This window comes from Dama dama, chromosome 30 (genome assembly GCF_033118175.1).
Source record: "Dama dama isolate Ldn47 chromosome 30, ASM3311817v1, whole genome shotgun sequence".
NCBI lineage: Eukaryota > Metazoa > Chordata > Mammalia > Artiodactyla > Cervidae > Dama > Dama dama.
Window position 1 is genome coordinate 89,767,168 of NC_083710.1, and position 17,959 is coordinate 89,785,126.

At 58.8% G+C, this 17,959-nt stretch overlaps 1 protein-coding gene across 2 annotated transcripts in view; it reads right to left on the bottom strand.

Moving 5' to 3' along the window:
- The window catches only part of RASA3 (RAS p21 protein activator 3), an 81,408-nt gene that overhangs the window by 18,494 nt on the left and 44,955 nt on the right, over positions 1 to 17,959 (bottom strand). For both annotated transcript variants that reach the window (XM_061133646.1, XM_061133647.1), the window contains 7 exons: positions 13,606 to 13,700; positions 8,683 to 8,759; positions 4,920 to 5,000; positions 4,523 to 4,595; positions 3,425 to 3,501; positions 2,157 to 2,261; positions 1,000 to 1,156 (listed from right to left, as the gene is read on the bottom strand). In XM_061133646.1, the coding sequence (XP_060989629.1) occupies positions 1,000 to 1,156; positions 2,157 to 2,261; positions 3,425 to 3,501; positions 4,523 to 4,595; positions 4,920 to 5,000; positions 8,683 to 8,759; positions 13,606 to 13,700 (665 nt within the window). The remainder of the gene's footprint in view (positions 1 to 999; positions 1,157 to 2,156; positions 2,262 to 3,424; positions 3,502 to 4,522; positions 4,596 to 4,919; positions 5,001 to 8,682; positions 8,760 to 13,605; positions 13,701 to 17,959) is intronic.

The window sequence follows — 17,959 nt, forward strand, 5'->3', positions numbered from 1 at the left end:
CTGTCCTGCGGGGTGTGAGGGTTCCCGTGGCTGTCCTGCGGGGTGTGGGGGTTGCCGTGGCTGTCCTGTGGGGTGTGTGGGTTCCTGTGGCTGTCCTGCGGGGTGTGGGGGTTCTCGAGGCTGTCCTGCGGGGTGTGGGGGTTCCCGTGGCTGTCCTGTGGGGTGTGGGGGTTCCCGTGGCTCTCGTGTGTGGTATGGGGGTTCCCGTGGCTCTCCTGTGGGGTGGGAGGGTTCCCGTGGCTGTCCTGCGGGGTGTGAGGGTTCCCGTGGCTGTCCTGCAGGGTGTGTGGGTTCCCGTGGCTGTCCTGCGGGGTGTGGGGGTTCCCGAGGCTGTCCTGTGGGGTGTGGGGGTTCCCGTGGCTGTCCTGTGGGGTGTGTGGGTTCCCGAGGCTGTCCTGTGGGGTGTGAGGGTTCCCGTGGCTGTCCTGCGGGGTGTGGGGGTTCCCGTGGCTGTCCTGTGGGGTGTGTGGGTTCCTGTGGCTGTCCTGCGGGGTGTGGGGGTTCCCGAGGCTGTCCTGCGGGGTGTGGGGGTTCCCGTGGCTGTCCTGCGGGGTGTGGGGGTTCCCGTGGCTCTCCTGTGGGGTGTGGGGGTTCCCGAGGCTGTCCTGTGGGGTGTGAGGGTTCCCGTGGCTGTCCTGCGGGGTGTGTGGGTTCCCGTGGCTCTCGTGTGTGGTGTGGGGGTTCCCGTGGATGTCCTGTGGGGTGTGGGGGTTCCTGTGATTGTCCTGTGGGGTGTGGGGGTTCCCGAGGCTGTCCTGTAGGTGTGGGGGTTCCCAAGGCTCTCCTGTGGACTATGGGGGTTCCCGTGGCTCTCCTGTGGGGTTTTGGGGTTCCCGTGGCTCTCCTGTAGGGCTGTGGGGTCCCCACCCCCAGTAAAGGGAGACACAGACAGTCCTGAGCACTAGGCAGGCTGGGAGATCCGGGCTGAGGGCTGGGAGTGGGGGCAGGCTGCCAGGTGCCGGGTGGAGGTGGGCAGGGCCATGGGGGCCACGCAGGTACCTCCACGTCCGCAGACCTCAGCAGCAGGTCCCGCAGGGGGCTGTAGTAGTCAGAGGAGAAAACGTGGTCTTCCGTGTAGACCACATTCAAGCGCAGGGAGCCCAGATCCCCTGGCTTCAAGCTCTTGCTGCCACTGTCCCGAGGCTGAAGGAAGTACCTGGTGCAGGACACACAGACGGGTGGCATGAGGCTGCCGCTCCCCAGGGACCCTGTTGCAGTGGTCCTCCTGACATGGGCTGGGTCAGCGTCTGAGGCGAGAGGGCTCGCAGATACTGCAGGACCCACCTCCCAGGAGCCACCCCGACCCCTCCCACAGAGTCCCTGCACCTGGGGCGGCCCCCACCCGATCCCCCCAAAGGGTCTGTATTGGGGGTGGCCCCCACGGTCGCTCACTTTGGGCTGATCACAGAGCCACAGACTCAGAAGCAGGGGTGTGGGGTGGGAGGAACAGACATGGCCATGAGCAGTGCAGGAGACTCTGCAGTAAAACCATTTACCCTGGAGAATGACCCCTGAGAACAGCCATCCCTGAGCAGCGCCGGGTGGAAAGATGCTCAGAAATGGACATTAGTGGGGAGGAAGGGCTCGTACTATGGGCTGGGTGGCCCCAGGCACAGGGCACCCAGCGGTGCTCCTGACGGACACCCTTGCACTCCCGGTCCACCCATGGCCTTGCAGCACCCAGCTGCCCTGAGCTCCCATGCCAGGCAGCCTGAGGTACGAGCAACTGAGGCACTGACCGTCTGCTGGCCTCCCGTCCAGCCCCATCCCAAGGGCAGGATGTTGTTCAAGCAGGGCTGCCTGGGAACTGAAATAGGAATTCCAGTTTCCTGGGGCGGACGCTCCCTGGGGCACAGCACCAACGTCTGCCCACGTGTTGGCAGGTGAGTAGGCTCTGGGGTGAGGCGTGAGGCGAGTGATCTACGCCTGCCCCCACCCCAGTGGTGGGCCGGGGCGGGGAAGCCACTGTCAGGGCTCAGCCTGCGAACCTGGGGTCTGCTCCCTCCCTGTGACATGGTGACGCAACCCGTGGGCCCAGGAGCCTGGAGTCTAGGCAGGAGGCAGGGGGCGGGGTCCTGGTCTCAGGACACCTGAGGGCCCGCCTGCTGGCACCCAGGGCCATGAGCACAGACGCTGCCAGACAGCGGGGACCTCACCAGGCTTCGTGGGGGCTGGACTGCCGCAGCACCTTCAGCGGGACCCTCAGCTCCCCGAGGAACTCATCCCCAAACTTCAGGTTGCTGGCGTTCCACAGGTCCACCCTGGAAGGCAGAAAGCATGAGGCCTCTGACCAGGTGGCCAGGCAACTGGAACCCCGAAGCCCAGAGCTGGAGCAGGACAGGCCCCAGCCTGTCCCCGACTGAGTGTCAGAACCTCGGGCTTCAAGGGAAATCCTGACCAACAGGAGTGCAAGCTTACACGGTGTCACATCTGGAGAAGCCCTATGGTTCTCACGAGCATGGTGGTCAGACCCACTGTGGCCACCCCAGACTCAGGCTTATGATCTGTCCCCAGACACGGGGGTGGTGCGGCAGCCAGGGAGGCAAGAGGGCTGGCGAGGCCCAGAGGGATGCTGGGCTGTGCACTAGAGGCCCCACCGCGGGGCCCCGAAGCAGTGGAACCGTGTGCCAGGCCAGGCCTCACACACAGAGGGACTAGGAACCTTTGCTCTGCGTCTGGGAAGACACTGCAAGGTGAACACAGACCATGTGGCCTCCAGCCACCACCTGGCATCCTCGTGTTAAAATGATCCAGAAAACTGATGTTCCTATCTATAGATGAGAGAGTTAAATCTTAGGTAGGTTGATAAGGAGTCCAGGGCCTTCTAGGAGGAGAAAGGGACAAACATTTTTTCCTACATTGCTTTATCTTAGTAACTAAGACATTTTATCTTAAACTCTGAGTTGTTATAACAACAGTCTTTAAGACTAACTTTCTTTAAGCCTAGAGCTAATGATTACACAACAATACAACAAAACAATTCATCTTGCTCCAGGGTATGTTTTCCCTAAAGCTCTGTACTAATGATTATATAACAATATCTTGCTCAAGGACACGTTTTTTCCTCTTAACAGGAACCCTCTGACTAACCTTGCTATCTTAAGAGTATGCTGTGGGAGTGGGTCTGGCAAAAGTACATAAAGCCTTGCTCAGACTAGTGAGGGGGGCACTCCCCATTCCCCTTCTGATGTCTGTGTCAGAAGCTTTCTCTCTCCTTTTTCACTGTAATAAAACTTCTGCCACACAAGGGGCAGAGTGATCAAGCCTGGCCCCTGGCCCGAAGCTAAATCTTTGGAGGTTGCGATCCAACATGGTTCACCATAAGGTATCACAGATGTTGCCCAGTTTCTATAGACAGAACAGGGATCCAGGAGACAGCAGCCCAGGCACACCGCCTGGGAAACAGCCCCGAACCCCCACTCACCGGATCTCCAGCTTGTCCACGTCCTCATCCTCAAAGTCGAAGTGGGACTTGCGGCTGTAGCTGCAGGGCCTGGTCACCTGTGGGGACGAGAGCACGTCAGGCCTCCCTGCCCCTGGCCCCCTGCTCACCCCTGCACATGCACCCCGTGAGGGAGGGCTGGCCACCTTCTCCTGGCTACAACAAGCGCATCCCAGGATGGCACTGGTTCTTCATCCAGGCTTTCAGGCTGTGCCCCTAGCCCCCAACAGGCACCCAATGAGGCCAACATTGCCCATCCTCTTGAGGGCCCAGGCGGAAGAGGCCAGTGACCCCTGCACATCCTGACCCACCCCTCCAAGTTCATTTGCAAAGTCCCCTTCCACCTTCCCACCCTAGCGTCTCCAGTTTCCTACAGCTCCAGTGCTCCACGCACTTTCCAAGCCCCACTCCGGAAGCCCTGCCCACTGCCCCTTGGACGGTGGTGCAGCCACTCTGCTCCGGGAGCCCCGATGCCATATCGCCGCATGAGGGCACGGCTGCTCCGCCCTCTCTGCGCTGGGCAGTGAACCACGGAGATGGCAGTGAGATCCTCACGCTCACCTATGGTGACCTTTGTGGGGGGACAATGGCCCCTTGAGCGTTACTGGGGCTGGCACCTCTGAGCCAGTGGTTGGCAGTTCTGTGTCAGTCTGGCCCTCACCCACCAGCCAACTGGTGGTTCTGGTTCTAAGGGGCAGTTGGGGGCTCTCGTTTGAATGCACTACTTCCACCCCAAAACCCTCACTACTTGTGGTGAAACAAGTTTCCCTCTGCTGCTCAAGGGAGACTGGGTGGAGCAAAAAAAACCCAAACCAAGCCAGCCAAAAAACCCCAAAGTCTTGGTAATTTGGAAAGTATTGATTTGTCATCATTCAACACAAAACCAGGTCAAGCTGGAAGCAGCAAACAGCCTTTCTGCCCAGGGAAGGAAGGAGCTCCTGGGAGTTCACACTGCAGGGTGGGAGGGACTCCAGATGAGGGACAGCACCCCAGAACTCTCTGCAGCAGTGACCGAGGGCCCTTTTGCCAAAGACCCTGGGCTGTGGGTATCGATCGTGTTTGTGCCACTGAAACACTGACCTCAAAGTAAAACACTTCGTCAAACTGCGGGTTGTTGGTCTTCTTCTTCACCTTCGTCTTCTTCGCTTCTGACCTGCGTTTGAGGAGAAGGATCGGATGGAAAACACTTGATGCTGATTCCACCAAGGCTGGGCCCTCCAGGGCACAGGCCACCCGGCCCTCCAGGGCACAGACCACACGCGGTTGTGTCTCCAGCACCTGATGGTATGCAAATCAGGACCCTTTACTGAGCCAGAGACACCCACGTGAAGAACAGGAAGGCTTTCTTCTTACAAACTTTAGGCCATGAAGGAAACAGAAGGAAGTGAGACCTACACAGCCTGCCTGGCCCACCTGCTTTCTGAGGAAAGCCCCGCCTCAGTGACCTCGCCCACCCTGTAGCCAAGGCGGTACTTGCCTGCACGGTCCCGCCAGGGTCACTGTGGCGTAGGGGTCACACTGCCCATTCACGATGGGGAGGCCCTGGCACTCGCGGATGCTGAGGAGAGAAGCGGGGGTCAGGAGGGCGCCTGAGGCCCAGGGGCCGTCTCTCACAGCCGCCCTGAGGTCTGCGAGGGCAGATGTCTCAGTAGCTCAGGCCAAGAGCCACAAGTCCCTGCAAAGCGCTCCCTGGGCTTCCATCTAGTGAACAGAGATGGACACCCTGGTCAGCGGGCAGCAAACACCTGGGGGCAAGAGGAGGTGTGTGTGCACCCACGGGAAGGACAGACATGCTTCCAGTGTTGGCTGAAAACGGCACAGTGTAAGGGCTGAGGGTCATGTTTACGTGGAACTTTCTGAGGACCTGACCCAGGAGGCAGCCTCTCAGATGGCTCTGAACAGGTGAGAGGTGCCAGGGTACAAAGGAGTTCCTGCAACAAAGACCAGTGGTCGGAACATCAAAAGGTCACTGATAATTAAACCCAGACACCTTGGGTTAAGGAGTTTAGTGCTTTTCCACACATGGGAAGATACGGGCGGGAGTCTGGGCTCACTGACATTATCCCTCTGATGGGCACCTCGGCTCCCTGAGGCCAGAGCCCTGGACTGTCCACCCTGAGACCCTCGGGGTGGGGGCGCTGCTGGGGGCGGCTGCAGTGGCTGCTGGCTTGGCGGTGCAAGGCCCTCTGTTTACAGTACGGCAGGTGACGTCCTTTGTCCACAGCGCCGAGTTCCCTGAGCGAAGCCCCTGCCTTCCATCCCCAGGAGCTCGAGAGGTCTATGCAGCCCTGTCAGGCAGGAAGCGGGACTCGGTCTGTGCTCTCGGGGGGCCTGAGGGCCCAGCACAGCAGGGGCTCCCAGCCCTGGCCCGTGTGCTGCCTCCAGCGTGCTCCTCGGACAGGGAAACCCCATCTCGGGCTTTGCTCCATCAAGTGCCCTGGCTCCTGGCTCCCTTTGGGTCTGGATCGTGGTCACACCAGCTCTTGGACCGCCCTTGTCCATCACCTGTCACCCGGCTCTGCTGCGGGGCAGGCCTTGCTTCTGTTTGAGCTCCTGGCCGGATGCTGGATGCTGTGAACCTCACACTGTCGGTGCCCGGTTCTGCGCTCCTCTGTGCCGTCAGAGGTTGTGGTCTCTTGTTTGGAGAGACTGCTCTGCAGCTCTGTCCGGGAGGCACTGGTGGCCTCGTCTGGGGACAGTCTGGCCCCACTGCCCGGCGTGGCCCCGAGTCTGCTGAGTGTCTGAGTGAGAGCGTGCTCTCCACTGGGCTGGGAGACTTGAATGACCCCCAGCTCTGCGGCCCCTTTGCCCTCAGCCCTCGTGCCCACCTGGCCCTGAGGGGCTCCACCCTGCCCATTCATGCAGGTCCAGGGAGGGCCACCAAGCGCCCTGCCCCGCGTCTCTTCTCACTCGCCTTGGGCTCTGCTGGGGGAGCTCGCGTGCGTCACCAACGCACGTCCAGGACAAGAGTGGGCCTGCGGTGACCTCGTCTGCTTCCTCCTGTGGGGGCCGCCCCCGTCCCCCTGGTGCAGATGGCGTCAGCTCTTTGGTCCTTTGAGGTGAGAGAGGGCACACGTCCCACCGTCCCATTCTGGCTGGAAGCAGAGCCCTAACCCCACTCAGACGCCGAGGGTCTGAGTGTCCCACCTTCCTGCCTCGGGGAGACCGAGGTTCCGCTCACTCCTGCAGGTGGGCACCTGGGTGGCTTCTGCCCCTCGAGGGGCCTGGCGGTCCTGACCCTTTACGGGACCGCCTCTCTCCGGTCAGAGCTCCTCTGTTCCCGCTCTGCAAGTGGCGGCCTCTCTCCGTTCCTCTGCCCACTGGACAGGCTGGGCCTTAGGAACATCAGCGAGAGCCTTCAGGTCTTTCCCTTCCATGCTTCTTCTGGAATGTCTCACTTCTCTCCCTGCTACAGACCTGGTCTGGGGTCATCCTCCTGCCTCCGTGAACTAACTTCTCACTAAACAAGGCTCTCAGGCACATTTCCAGGGATGGGCGTGAAGCCGTGAGCTAGTCAAGGGCTCCTGTGAGAGGCCCGGGGAGGGGTTTGTGTGAGGCTGACACCCCTAAAGGTCTGGGGATGTGTTTGTGTGAGGGGCTGACACCCCTAAAGGCCTGGGGATGGGCTTGTGTGAGGGGCTGACACCCCGAGAGCCCCGGGGAGGGGTTTGTGTGAGGGGTTGACACCCCAAGAGGCCTGATGAGGGGGTTTGTGTTAGGGGCTGATACCCCGAGAGGCCCGGGGAGGGGGTTTGTGTGAGGGGCTGACACCCCGAGAGGCTCGTGGAGGGGGCTTCTATGAGGCTGACACCCCTAAAGGCCTGGGGAGGGGCTTGTGTGAGGGGCTGACACCCTGAGAAGCAGGGGGCTCGGTAGCCCAGCAGCCGCAGGGGGACAGTGGGTGCGCCTCCCTGGGAGGAGCACACAGGGTGATCCGCCGGGTGGGAGGGTGGGAGGAGGTCCTCAGTCGGGGGGGCGGGGAGCTGCGGCCCTGGGGCTGGAAGCAGGAGGAGGGACTCACTTGCCCCACACTCTGCCAAAGGCCCAAGTTCAAGGCTAAAGGATTTTTATCACATCCAGTTGTAAATCAGGAAGAAGGCAGGATGGTAGGTTCACTTTGGAGCCTCAGGGACAAAGGTTTCCTGGCAGCAGCTTAGTCAGGGAGCAGTTCCTCCCACACCTGGCGTCTTGGAGATGTGTCTGGACGCCGGGACAGCCGCTCGCCAGACAGCCACTTGCCAGCCGGCTCCGCCCCTCCTCACTGACCAGCACTCGGAAGGCTCCAAGCAGCAAGGGACCAGCCTGACTGCAGCCACCCAAACATCTCAGAGAACAAGGAAACCTGACATGCTGCCTCCCAGGATGCAACATGCACACGGGAGATGCGTCGTGGGCTCATCAGCCCTCCTCCCAGGGACATCACTGCACAACCTGGCGCTCGAGCCTGTTCAGAGCCCATCTGCCCAGAGCCCGTCTTAGTGGAAAAGGTACATTCCCACTGGGGTATGCGCCTGAGCTGACCCCACACACGCAGGTGCACACTCACCCCTACAGACCTGCAGGCACACACCCACGGGTGCACACTCACCCCTACAGACCTGCAGGCACACACCCACGGGTGCACACTCACTCCTGCACACTTGTACACACACATGCACACTCACCCCTACAGACCTGCAGGCACAGACCCAACAGGTGCACACTCACTCCTGCACACTTGCAGGCACACACCCACAGGTGCACATGCCTTCACACTTGCACACACACTCACACAAGTGTATACACTCACCACTACACACCTGCAAGCACAAACTGACAGGTGCACACTCACTCCTACACATTTGCATGCACACAATCACACAGGTGTGCACACTCATTCCTACACACCTGCACACAAAGAGATGCACACATGCACACATGCACACTCACCAAACATTATGGGTAGAAGCAGCTGAGATATGGGGGTTGAGGTCAGAGGTCAAACCTCAACTCTGCCCCCAACTCACCATTTCCTTGGGTATAAAGCCAGGGGCGTGACCCCAACCTCTGCTAAACGTCACCCTGAGTGACTGGTTATTTGCAAAAACCAAACATGCTTACCCGCCCCCAGGGTAAGCATGTGCCTCGCGAGGATGTTCAGACCGTCTCTGGGGAAGCCCCGCTTCTGGGAATCCTGACCCACTGCCAGCGGTCAGGTTCAGGGCCGAGCAGACTGGCCGTGGGGCCGTCCCGGGTCTTACCGCGTGGCCAGCTTGTGGCAGACGACGCCCGAATCGGTGATGACCTCACTCAGCCTCAGCTCCAGGTGGACCTTGCCCTGGAAGGCACAAGGACAGGGGTCACAGGGGCCATAAGCAGCGGGAGCTCGCAGGCTCCCATCAAGGACTGGCGACACCTGACACCTGACCCTGCAAGGCATCCACGGCCCGTCTACCTGCCCAGCTCAGATCCCAGAGTTTACTCCTCCAGCCCTCCTGCTTTATGTTGGGCAGGCTGCTAACAGCAAGCGCTGCTTCAGAAGAAAGAAAAGGAAAGGCCCTGAGGGCGCAGTGTCTGCAGCATGTCCGGCTGCCGCTTGGGCTGAGCTCACGGCACGTTGGGGGCCGTGGGCAGCAAGGGCAGCCCTGCTGCCATCTTGGTGTCTGCCGCGAGGCTGGTCAGAGGTCAGGAGCCTCAGCCCTGCTCTTCAGGAATGAAGTCAGGGCTCACGGATGCTCTGGGAGGAGGGGGCAGGCTGGAGGAACGCAGCTGGGCTGGGGCTGTGTGTGCAAAAGGCCCCTGGCTGAGAACAGCAAGTGGGCAGGACGGACAGGTGGACACAGCCAGGGCATTATCAGGGCTGCAGACAGAGCGGGTAAGACCAGTCACCAAAAGTCCAACAGGAGGAGTGCGGTGCGGGTGCTTCTGGGAGTGAGCGTGACGTTAAACTAGACTGGCTCTCCTTAGAAGACAGCGGCACTGGGTCACTGTCTCCAAGTTCCTTTCCAAAACCTCCCACAGACACAGGGGCCACTGGCTGCTTGGGGGCACATGCAAGTGTCCCCTGGGCTTGCTCTGACCCCAACGGGAGCCAGGCCCTCACCTCTCCAGGGAGGTGGCTCCAGAACCCCTGCCAGGCTGAGGGCTGGGGTGGTCCCCCTCCCACAGGAGGGTCAGCTGAATCCTGCTAATTAGCTGTGAGCCCAGGCAAGACGTACTAAGACTTCGGCAAGGGTTCTTGCGTTATGCTGGTCTGAGAGAAGAGAGACTCAGGGCAGAGCGTTGAAAATGCTGACTTCATAGACTTCCCAGTCTTACTTAAGGGGAATAATGACTGAACAGCATCACAGACCCACACGAAACGTCCACTGGGACAGACCAACCTGGCTTTAAATACACGTTAGCTAGTCTAGAAAGCATCACAGCCACTCTCAGACCACACTGGAAGCTGAACTAGAACTCACTGATAGATAGCTAAAAATAACAAAATATATGGAGATTAAACAACACATTTCCAAATAACAAGAAGGCCAAAGCAGAAGTTTCAGGAAAAAAAACACTGAATTTGTTTCTTTTCATAAGTTGACATGAAATAAAGCATCAAGATTTATGAGATGTAGCCAAAGCAACATTTAGCGGGAAATTCAAAGCAGTGAATCCAGATATTGGAAAAGATGGAAGGTCTAAAAATCAATAATCTAAGCTTCCACCTTAGGAAACTAGGATAGAGAAGAGAAATTAAATCTAAAGTGCCAGAAGAAAACAAATAACTTGAATCAAAGCAGCAATCAATGAAACTGAAAACAGGAAATCAATAGAGAAAATACATAAACCAAAGTGATTTTAAAAAAACAACAGTAAAATTGGTAAACTTCTAGCCATGCTAAAAAAAGAGAAAGAAGATACAAGTTACTAAAACCAGAAATGAAAGTGAGGCATCGCTGCTGGCTCCAGGAAACCAGCTGTGGTTCAGATAGTGTGGCTGAGATCCTCAGAAGGTGCCACGCGTGCTCACGTCAGCCCACGAGGGCACACGCAGGCACACCCAGGACTGGCGGGACCCGAGTGGTGTCGGGGGCCCTGCCCAGGTGCACAGACGTCGCCAGGCGGGGTCTGGGGAGGGACAGGGCCTCGTCTCAATGTGTCTCTGAGTGTAAACAGGCTAACCAGCACGTCCTGGGCAGCATTTCCTGTGACTTCCTACGACTCGATAACACCTTCAGAACTAAAAGCTAAGCTTTTTCAAAAAGGCAAGAATAAGGGAAACCTGCACTCGCCACCAGAGCAGCATTAAGTCTGGGGACTAAGCAGTGGGTCTGTCGCGGCTGCAGGTGGAGTCTCTTCAGAACAGCGGGGATGAGAGTGAAGCTCATGCAGCACACGCGTCTGAACCCTCCTGAGGAGGGGCCTCCTGGGCACCCGAGCAGCAGCGGCCTCTGTCCTCCACCAGCATCGGCGTCACAGTCAGGACTGCCCCTGGACTCGGGCACCACCCCTCGTTCTGAGTGATCACAGGCCCCTCCGCTTCCCGCAGCACATGGGCCTCAGTCAGATCGACCAAGCGTGAGCACCCTCACCACACCTTGGGCGTCTCAACGCACCTGTGTGCCATTTCCTTGTCACAGTCTGGGCATTGCCCCAGCGGCCACGAGGCGTCCGCAGCAGAAATCCTGAGCCCCAGCACGCAGCTGCAAGCTGAGCGGAGGCCTTGGGCCCACGAGGAGGCATGTGGACACTGGGCCAGGAGCCCAGGAAGGCCTCGTGGGCCCTCCTAGAGGATTCAGTCCATGACTCTGTTGTTTGACCCCTGGGAAGGCCTCGTGGGCCCCCCCTAGAGGATTTGGTCCATGACCCTGCTGTTTGACCCCCGGGAAGGTCTCGTGAGCCCCCCTAGAGGATTCGGTCCGTGACCCTGCTGTTTGACCCCTGGGAAGGCCTCGTGGGCCCCCCTAGAGGATGTGGTCCGTGACCCTGCTGTTTGACCCCCGGGAAGGTCTCGTGAGCCCCCCTAGAGGATTCGGTCCGTGACCCTGCTGTTTGACCCCTGGGAAGGCCTCGTGGGCCCCCCTAGAGGATGTGGTCCGTGACCCTGCTGTTTGACCCCCGGGAAGGTCTCGTGAGCCCCCCTAGAGGATTCGGTCCGTGACCCTGCTGTTTGACCCCTGGGAAGGTCTCGTGGGGCCCCCTAGAGGATGTGGTCCATGACCCTGCTGTTTGACCCCTGGGAAGGCCTTGTGGGCCCCCCTAGAGGATGTGGTCCGTGACCCTGCTGTTTGACCCCCGGGAAGGTCTCGTGAGCCCCCCTAGAGGATTCGGTCCGTGACCCTGCTGTTTGAACTCTGGGAAGGCCTCGTGGGGCCCCCTAGAGGATGTGGTCCATGACCCTGCTGTTTGACCCCCGGGAAGGCCTTGTGGGCCCCCCTAGAGGATTCGGTCCATGACCCTGCTGTTTGACCCCCGGGAAGGCCTCGTGGGCCCCCCTAGAGGATGTGGTCCGTGACCCTGCTGTTTGACCCCCGGGAAGGCTTTGTGGGCCCCCCTAGAGGATTCGGTCCATGACCCTGCTGTCTGAACTCTGGGAAGGCCTCGTGGGGTCCCCTAGAGGATGTGGTCCATGACCCTGCTGTTTGACCCCTGGGAAGGCCTCGTGGGCCCCCCTAGAGGATGTGGTCCTTGACCCTGCTGTTTGACCCCCGGGAAGGTCTCGTGAGCCCCCCTAGAGGATTCGGTCCGTGACCCTGCTGTTTGAACTCTGGGAAGGCCTCCTGGGCCCCCAGAGGATTCAGACCATGACCCTGCTGTTTGAACTTCGGGAAGGCCTCGTGGGCCCCCCTAGAGGATTCGGTCCATGACCCTGCTGTTTGAACTCTGGGAAGGCCTTGTGGGGCCCCCTAGAGGATGTGGTCCATGACCCTGCTGTTTGACCCCCGGGAAGGCCTCGTGGGCCCCCCTAGAGGATGTGGTCCATGACCCTGCTGTTTGACCCCCGGGAAGGCCTCGTGGGCCCCCCTAGAGGATGTGGTCCATGACCCTGCTGTCTGAACTCTGGGAAGGCCTCGTGGGCCCCCCTAGAGGATGTGGTCCATGACCCTGCTGTTTGAACTCTGGGAAGGCCTCGTGGGGCCCCCTAGAGGATGTGGTCCATGACCCTGCTGTTTGAACTCTGGGAAGGCCTCGTGGGCCCCCCTAGAGGATTCGGTCCATGACCCTGCTGTTTGAACTCTGGGAAGGCCTCGTGGGCCCCCCTAGAGGATGTGGTCCATGACCCTGCTGTCTGAACTCTGGGAAGGCCTCGTGGGGCCCCCTAGAGGATGTGGTCCATGACCCTGCTGTTTGAACTCTGGGAAGGCCTCGTGGGGCCCCCTAGAGGATGTGGTCCATGACCCTGCTGTCTGAACTCTGGGAAGGCCTCGTGGGGCCCCCTAGAGGATGTGGTCCGTGACCCTGCTGTTTGACCCCCGGGAAGGCCTCGTGGGGCCCCCTAGAGGATGTGGCCTGTGACCCTGCTGCTTACAAAACCCTGCATTATGGTGAGGATGCCAAGGCCTAAAGCACCAGGGCCACGCTCCCCTGAGCGCAGCACTGGCCCAGGGCTGCCACACTGCCTGCAGAGGCTCTGGTCCTGGAACTCCAGGCACAGCCTGGGCTCGGGGACAGGCTGACAAGGAGCACAGGCAGGGTCACCGGGGAAGAGAAGACGCAAGCAGTCCCCCCGACGAGCGTCTCCTGGACCCTGGGCCCGGGCAGTGGCCCTGCTGGGGGAGAAGCCTCGGGCCTGGTCAAGGTGGCACTCCCAGTTAACACATGGCTGGGGCACTGGGTGGGCCCTCGGGACACTCAGGGCATGGGCCCTCATCACCCCTTCAGTCCTTCCTGGGGCAGGGAGCCAGGAACACGCGCGGGTGCCTCCAGGAGACAGAGGCCCACAGCCCTAGGTTTTCTCACCTTATTCTCTTTTTATCTTCAATTATCTGTTACGGTCTTTTGCATTTTACATTTTTAAGCTACACAACCAAGTCTGACAGCAACTGATGAACAAACAAAATGAACCACCCAGAAGGACACGCCAAGGGGGCAGTCTGCTAACCCTTGTTTCCGCTGAAGACCAGAATCCTGCGTCTGTTTCTCTGGCCACAATCGCCTCCACCCGAGGCACCTGGTCCCGTGGACTCCGCGAGCCTCACCTGCACTTCGGAGTCGGCATCCACGTGCTGCAGCTGGAACCACGTGTCCCTGTTGTGGTACTTCTGCAGGTCTTCCTTCTGGATGGCCACCTTTCCTGGAAGACCAACGCAGAGGAGACCAGTCACGAGGGGCCGATCTGCCCACCCAACCTTACCTGCCAGCGGGATCTCCACAGTCAGCGTCAGTCATCTCAGATGGAAACCCAGAATAGTGCATCGGGAGATGGACAATGCAGTAAGGTCACAGAGGCCACATTTTGTCTTGGAAGTGCCACATCCACCCAAACACAGCCTGTCACTGCCATGGCGTCCACAGCCTGAACCTGGGCAGGCTCCTCATCCCATGTCACCCAGACTGTGGCTCAGGGGCACCTGGTGGAAATCCTACAGATCGGAGGGGCGGCTCTGCCAGGAGTGCTGCCTGGGCCTGGGGCGGGATGTGTGGGATGGCGTGAGGGGGCAGGAACCCAAGACAGCCACGTCACAGCCCCTCCTGCCCCAACATCCATGCTGTGGCACATGGTGGGTGGTGTCTGTTGAGGACTTTAGCGCACATCCCCTGGAAATGTGTGTGCTTGCCCGAGCCACGGCTGAGAACTCACGCGTGTGCACACCTAGTGTGTGTGCTTGCCTGAGACACGGCTGAGAACTCACGTGTGTGCACACCTACTGTGTGTGCTTGCCTGAGCCACAGCTGAGAACTCACGCGTGTGCACACCTACTGTGTGTGCTTGCCTGAGCCACGGCTGAGAACTCACGCGTGTGCACACCTAGTGTGTGTGCTTGCCTGAGCCATGGCTGAGAACTCACGCGTGTGCACACCTAGTGTGTGTGTGCTTGCGTGAGCCATGGCTGAGAACTCACGCGTGTGCACACCTAGTGTGTGTGTGCTTGCGTGAGCCACGGCTGAGAACTCACATGTGTGCACACCTAGTGTGTGTGCTTGCCTGAGCCACGGCTGAGAACTCACACGTGTGCACACCTAGTGTGTGTGCTTGCCTGAGCCACAGCTGAGAACTCATGCGTGTGCACACCTAGCTCATGGGAGCATGCACAGTTGGTTCACACACTGTGCACGTGTGTGCATTTAGCTTATATAGCATGCGTGCACACATGTTCCTGTCAGGCCTGCGGGATGAGCTGGTTATCACCCTACTGGGTCTATGAATCAGTGTTTCTCGACATGTGATCATGGGCCCCCTGCATTGAAACAGCTGCAGGGCTTCCTAATGCAAGTTCCCGGGCTTGTTCCAGATGAGAAAGCAGCTTCCGGGGTGGAGCAATCTCCAGAGGAATTCCTCCTGGAATCTGCATTTCCACAAAGTCCCCAGGGAACTCCTGGGGTCCCAAAGTTTGAGGATGCCCACTCTCAACAGTTTTACATTCCTGACGCAGGCTTGGTACTGAGGAGTCGGAACGTCAGTGAAAACATATACATAAATACACGTGTGTGATGTATATTACCTGGCACAGAATTGAGTATTTAAATATATATCTACAACCATCATGCATCGTTCATTCACCTTTTTCTTTCCAAAAAAGCACATGGGCACTTAGCAGATGCATGCCTATGGCTTGGGGGGACAGAGGACACCAGGCTGCCCACATGTCCCCACACTCCGTGGCCTCGAGCATGGGGACCACACTGCCCACCACGGGAGGGGAGGTGGGAGCCTGGCCATGTAGGCACCCCTGTACACGTGTGAGTGCACATGATACACATGTACACGCGTCTTAAACACACAGTAAATCACATGCAGAAATGGGAACAAGAAAGGACAACATACGATTACACGCTTTTTAAATTCAGTTGTTTCCTTTTGGAGCTCAGAACACATAGTCTAACTCAGGACCACAGTCTCGTCACCACAGGCAACACTAGTGAAGAGCCCGGAGCTAGCGGGGCCTCACCCAGGACATACAGTCCTCCTCTCCCAGGAGGAGTGCTCCATCTTGGGCTTCCGCAAAGGTACATGCCGGCTCCCACGAGACAGGAGCACTGGCAGCCTCACAGGGAGGCCTGCCCCGCGGGTCCCCAAACCTTCTGTCCTCTCACTTCATCCAGCAGCCGTCTGGGGGCAGGCGGCAGGTCGCTGAACAGATGGCCTGTCCTGGGAGGCTCTGGGTCTCCTGCCTCATCAGGCACCTTCCCTTCCTGTCTTTCTGCCTCGTGCTTCTCCCAGACGCTGTCCCACCAGGCTTTCCCACGATGCACCCCCCTCTATGGCTACCCTGGGACCTGCAGGCGGCCTCGCTGGGGCCTGGCCCTGTCTGCCAGGAGTGGGGAGGTTTGAGGAGAAGGATGCCCTGCTGCTGGCTCCGGGGGCTCAGGACACGCACCCACAAGACAGGCGGTGATATCAGAGCCCAGCAGTGAGCAGGCATCAGCCCCGAGGGCCCCGCACAACCCGCACCCTCCAGCCCCTCCTTTGTCTCGACCCTCCTCCGAAACCTGCTGTCCCTTCACTAAGATGCGCTGCTAACCCACGTCACCAGCTCCTCCTCATTGCTGAGGTATCTCCCCGCCACATGTGCTTTAAGAGGAATTGAAAATGCTTGTTTCTTCTTGTTAGTCTGTCTTCTGTCTAGTTTTGCAAGGGCAGTTGGAGTACCCAGGTGGGTGAGACAAGGTCTCTGCCCTGCAGTTTTCACACCCTGGACTCCAGACTTCGACAGATGCACCTGCCGGGCACAGTGGGAAGTTAGAAATGAAACAGGGACATGCCATCCCGAGAGCTGGGGGCTGCGGTGCCGTCCCCTGCCTCACCTTCGTTCCCCTGCCCGCTGTCCCTGAAGCACGTCGGCACGTCCACCACAGGCCTCCGCTCACCTCCCACCGTCACACGCGGTGGCTCAAGGCCAGCCTCTGTGCACAGTGGACGCACCACACCTGGCTCCAAGGGTCAGCCCCAACCCTGCTCACGTCGACCTCGTTGGCTCAGCTCTGGCCATGCAGAGCCGAATCCTGCCCACCATGGGCCTCACAGGGCACAGCACACAGGGTCAGATGCAGAGCCCGTGCCAGCGAGGAGGCAGAGGGCGCCTGTCACACAGCAGCACAGGCTGCCGCAGAGAACAGGCCGCAGGAGGGCAGAGGAACCGGTCACAGCCAGGAGGGCCTTCCTCCAGTCAGCACCAGCGACCCACTCAGGCTCCTCCCCCACCACCACGCCTGGTTTCGGGGGGCATCTCGCCAGGGCCTGACGTGGGCTCCCCCACCTCTGACCTCCTGTCAGCAGGCAGAGCCCCCAGGAGAAGACTGCTGCTTCTCTGCTTGGCTCCTACAAAACTCTACCCTTTTCCCTGATGGGAATATGACTTTGAGTCTTGCAGGCATAAAGCCACAAGAAACAAACATTTCTTGGAACTGAATTGGGCAACACATTTCATTGAAAAGGGATAAAGAAATTTTCTGACTCCATGATTAGTTCAGCTGGATAGGAGGGCTACATTTGAAGTTTGAGATTTTAAGTAACCACAGTGTTTTCAGGATTTTTTTTACCGGAGTAGGGAGGAGTCACATATTTAATACTCAAACGACTTCTACAACTTACACATCAGTACTACTCTATTTTTGGAAGTACTTAATTCAAATTTAAGTGGGTAATACAGAAACAGAGAATAAAATCTGAAACACCCAAAAGGATATAAAATACAGCCAAGAATAAGTCTGTCTCTCCCCTGCTACAGAGATTCCACCTTGGGGTCACCTCTGTCACCAGTTGCCAGCCTGTCCTTCTAGAGGCTGACCACGTCAACAACATATGGACGTGCACTCTTTACATGTGAGAGGCAGTGCTTCCACAGGCTGTCCTGGGGAGCACTGACCTGCAAACCACTTAAATGTGCCCAGCGTGTCATAATCCGTCGCTTCCCTGATTGATCTGGGTGACATCAGGTCACTATGTCCCCTGGGCCTCACCCACTCAGGAGGACAGACTCAGGACCCACTCAGGAGGAAAGGCGCACAGCCGTCCCACCACTAAAAGTCCCATGTGTTACTTCCTCTGGTGGTACTATACCTGCTGGGATCTACTCAGAAGAGACAGCGTGTCAGGTGGTTCAAGAAGCGGCATGTGACGGGGGCAGGTACAGCACAAGGGCGGGGGAAGGGGGCAGCCAAGGGTGACACCTTCAGGATGGCAGCTAAGGAAGGACAGCTGGACGCCCCCCCAAGACAGGCGGGGGCAGAGACACTCGGCACTCTTGTTACCCTGGCGTCCAGCAGGTGCACGGAGGCAGAGAGAGAAACAAGGGCCTGCAGACTCGAAGGGAAGAAATAAGCCTTTACTTACAGAATCTACAGGAAAAGCTGGTAGAGTAGCTGTGTTCAGCAAACCACAGAATACAAAGT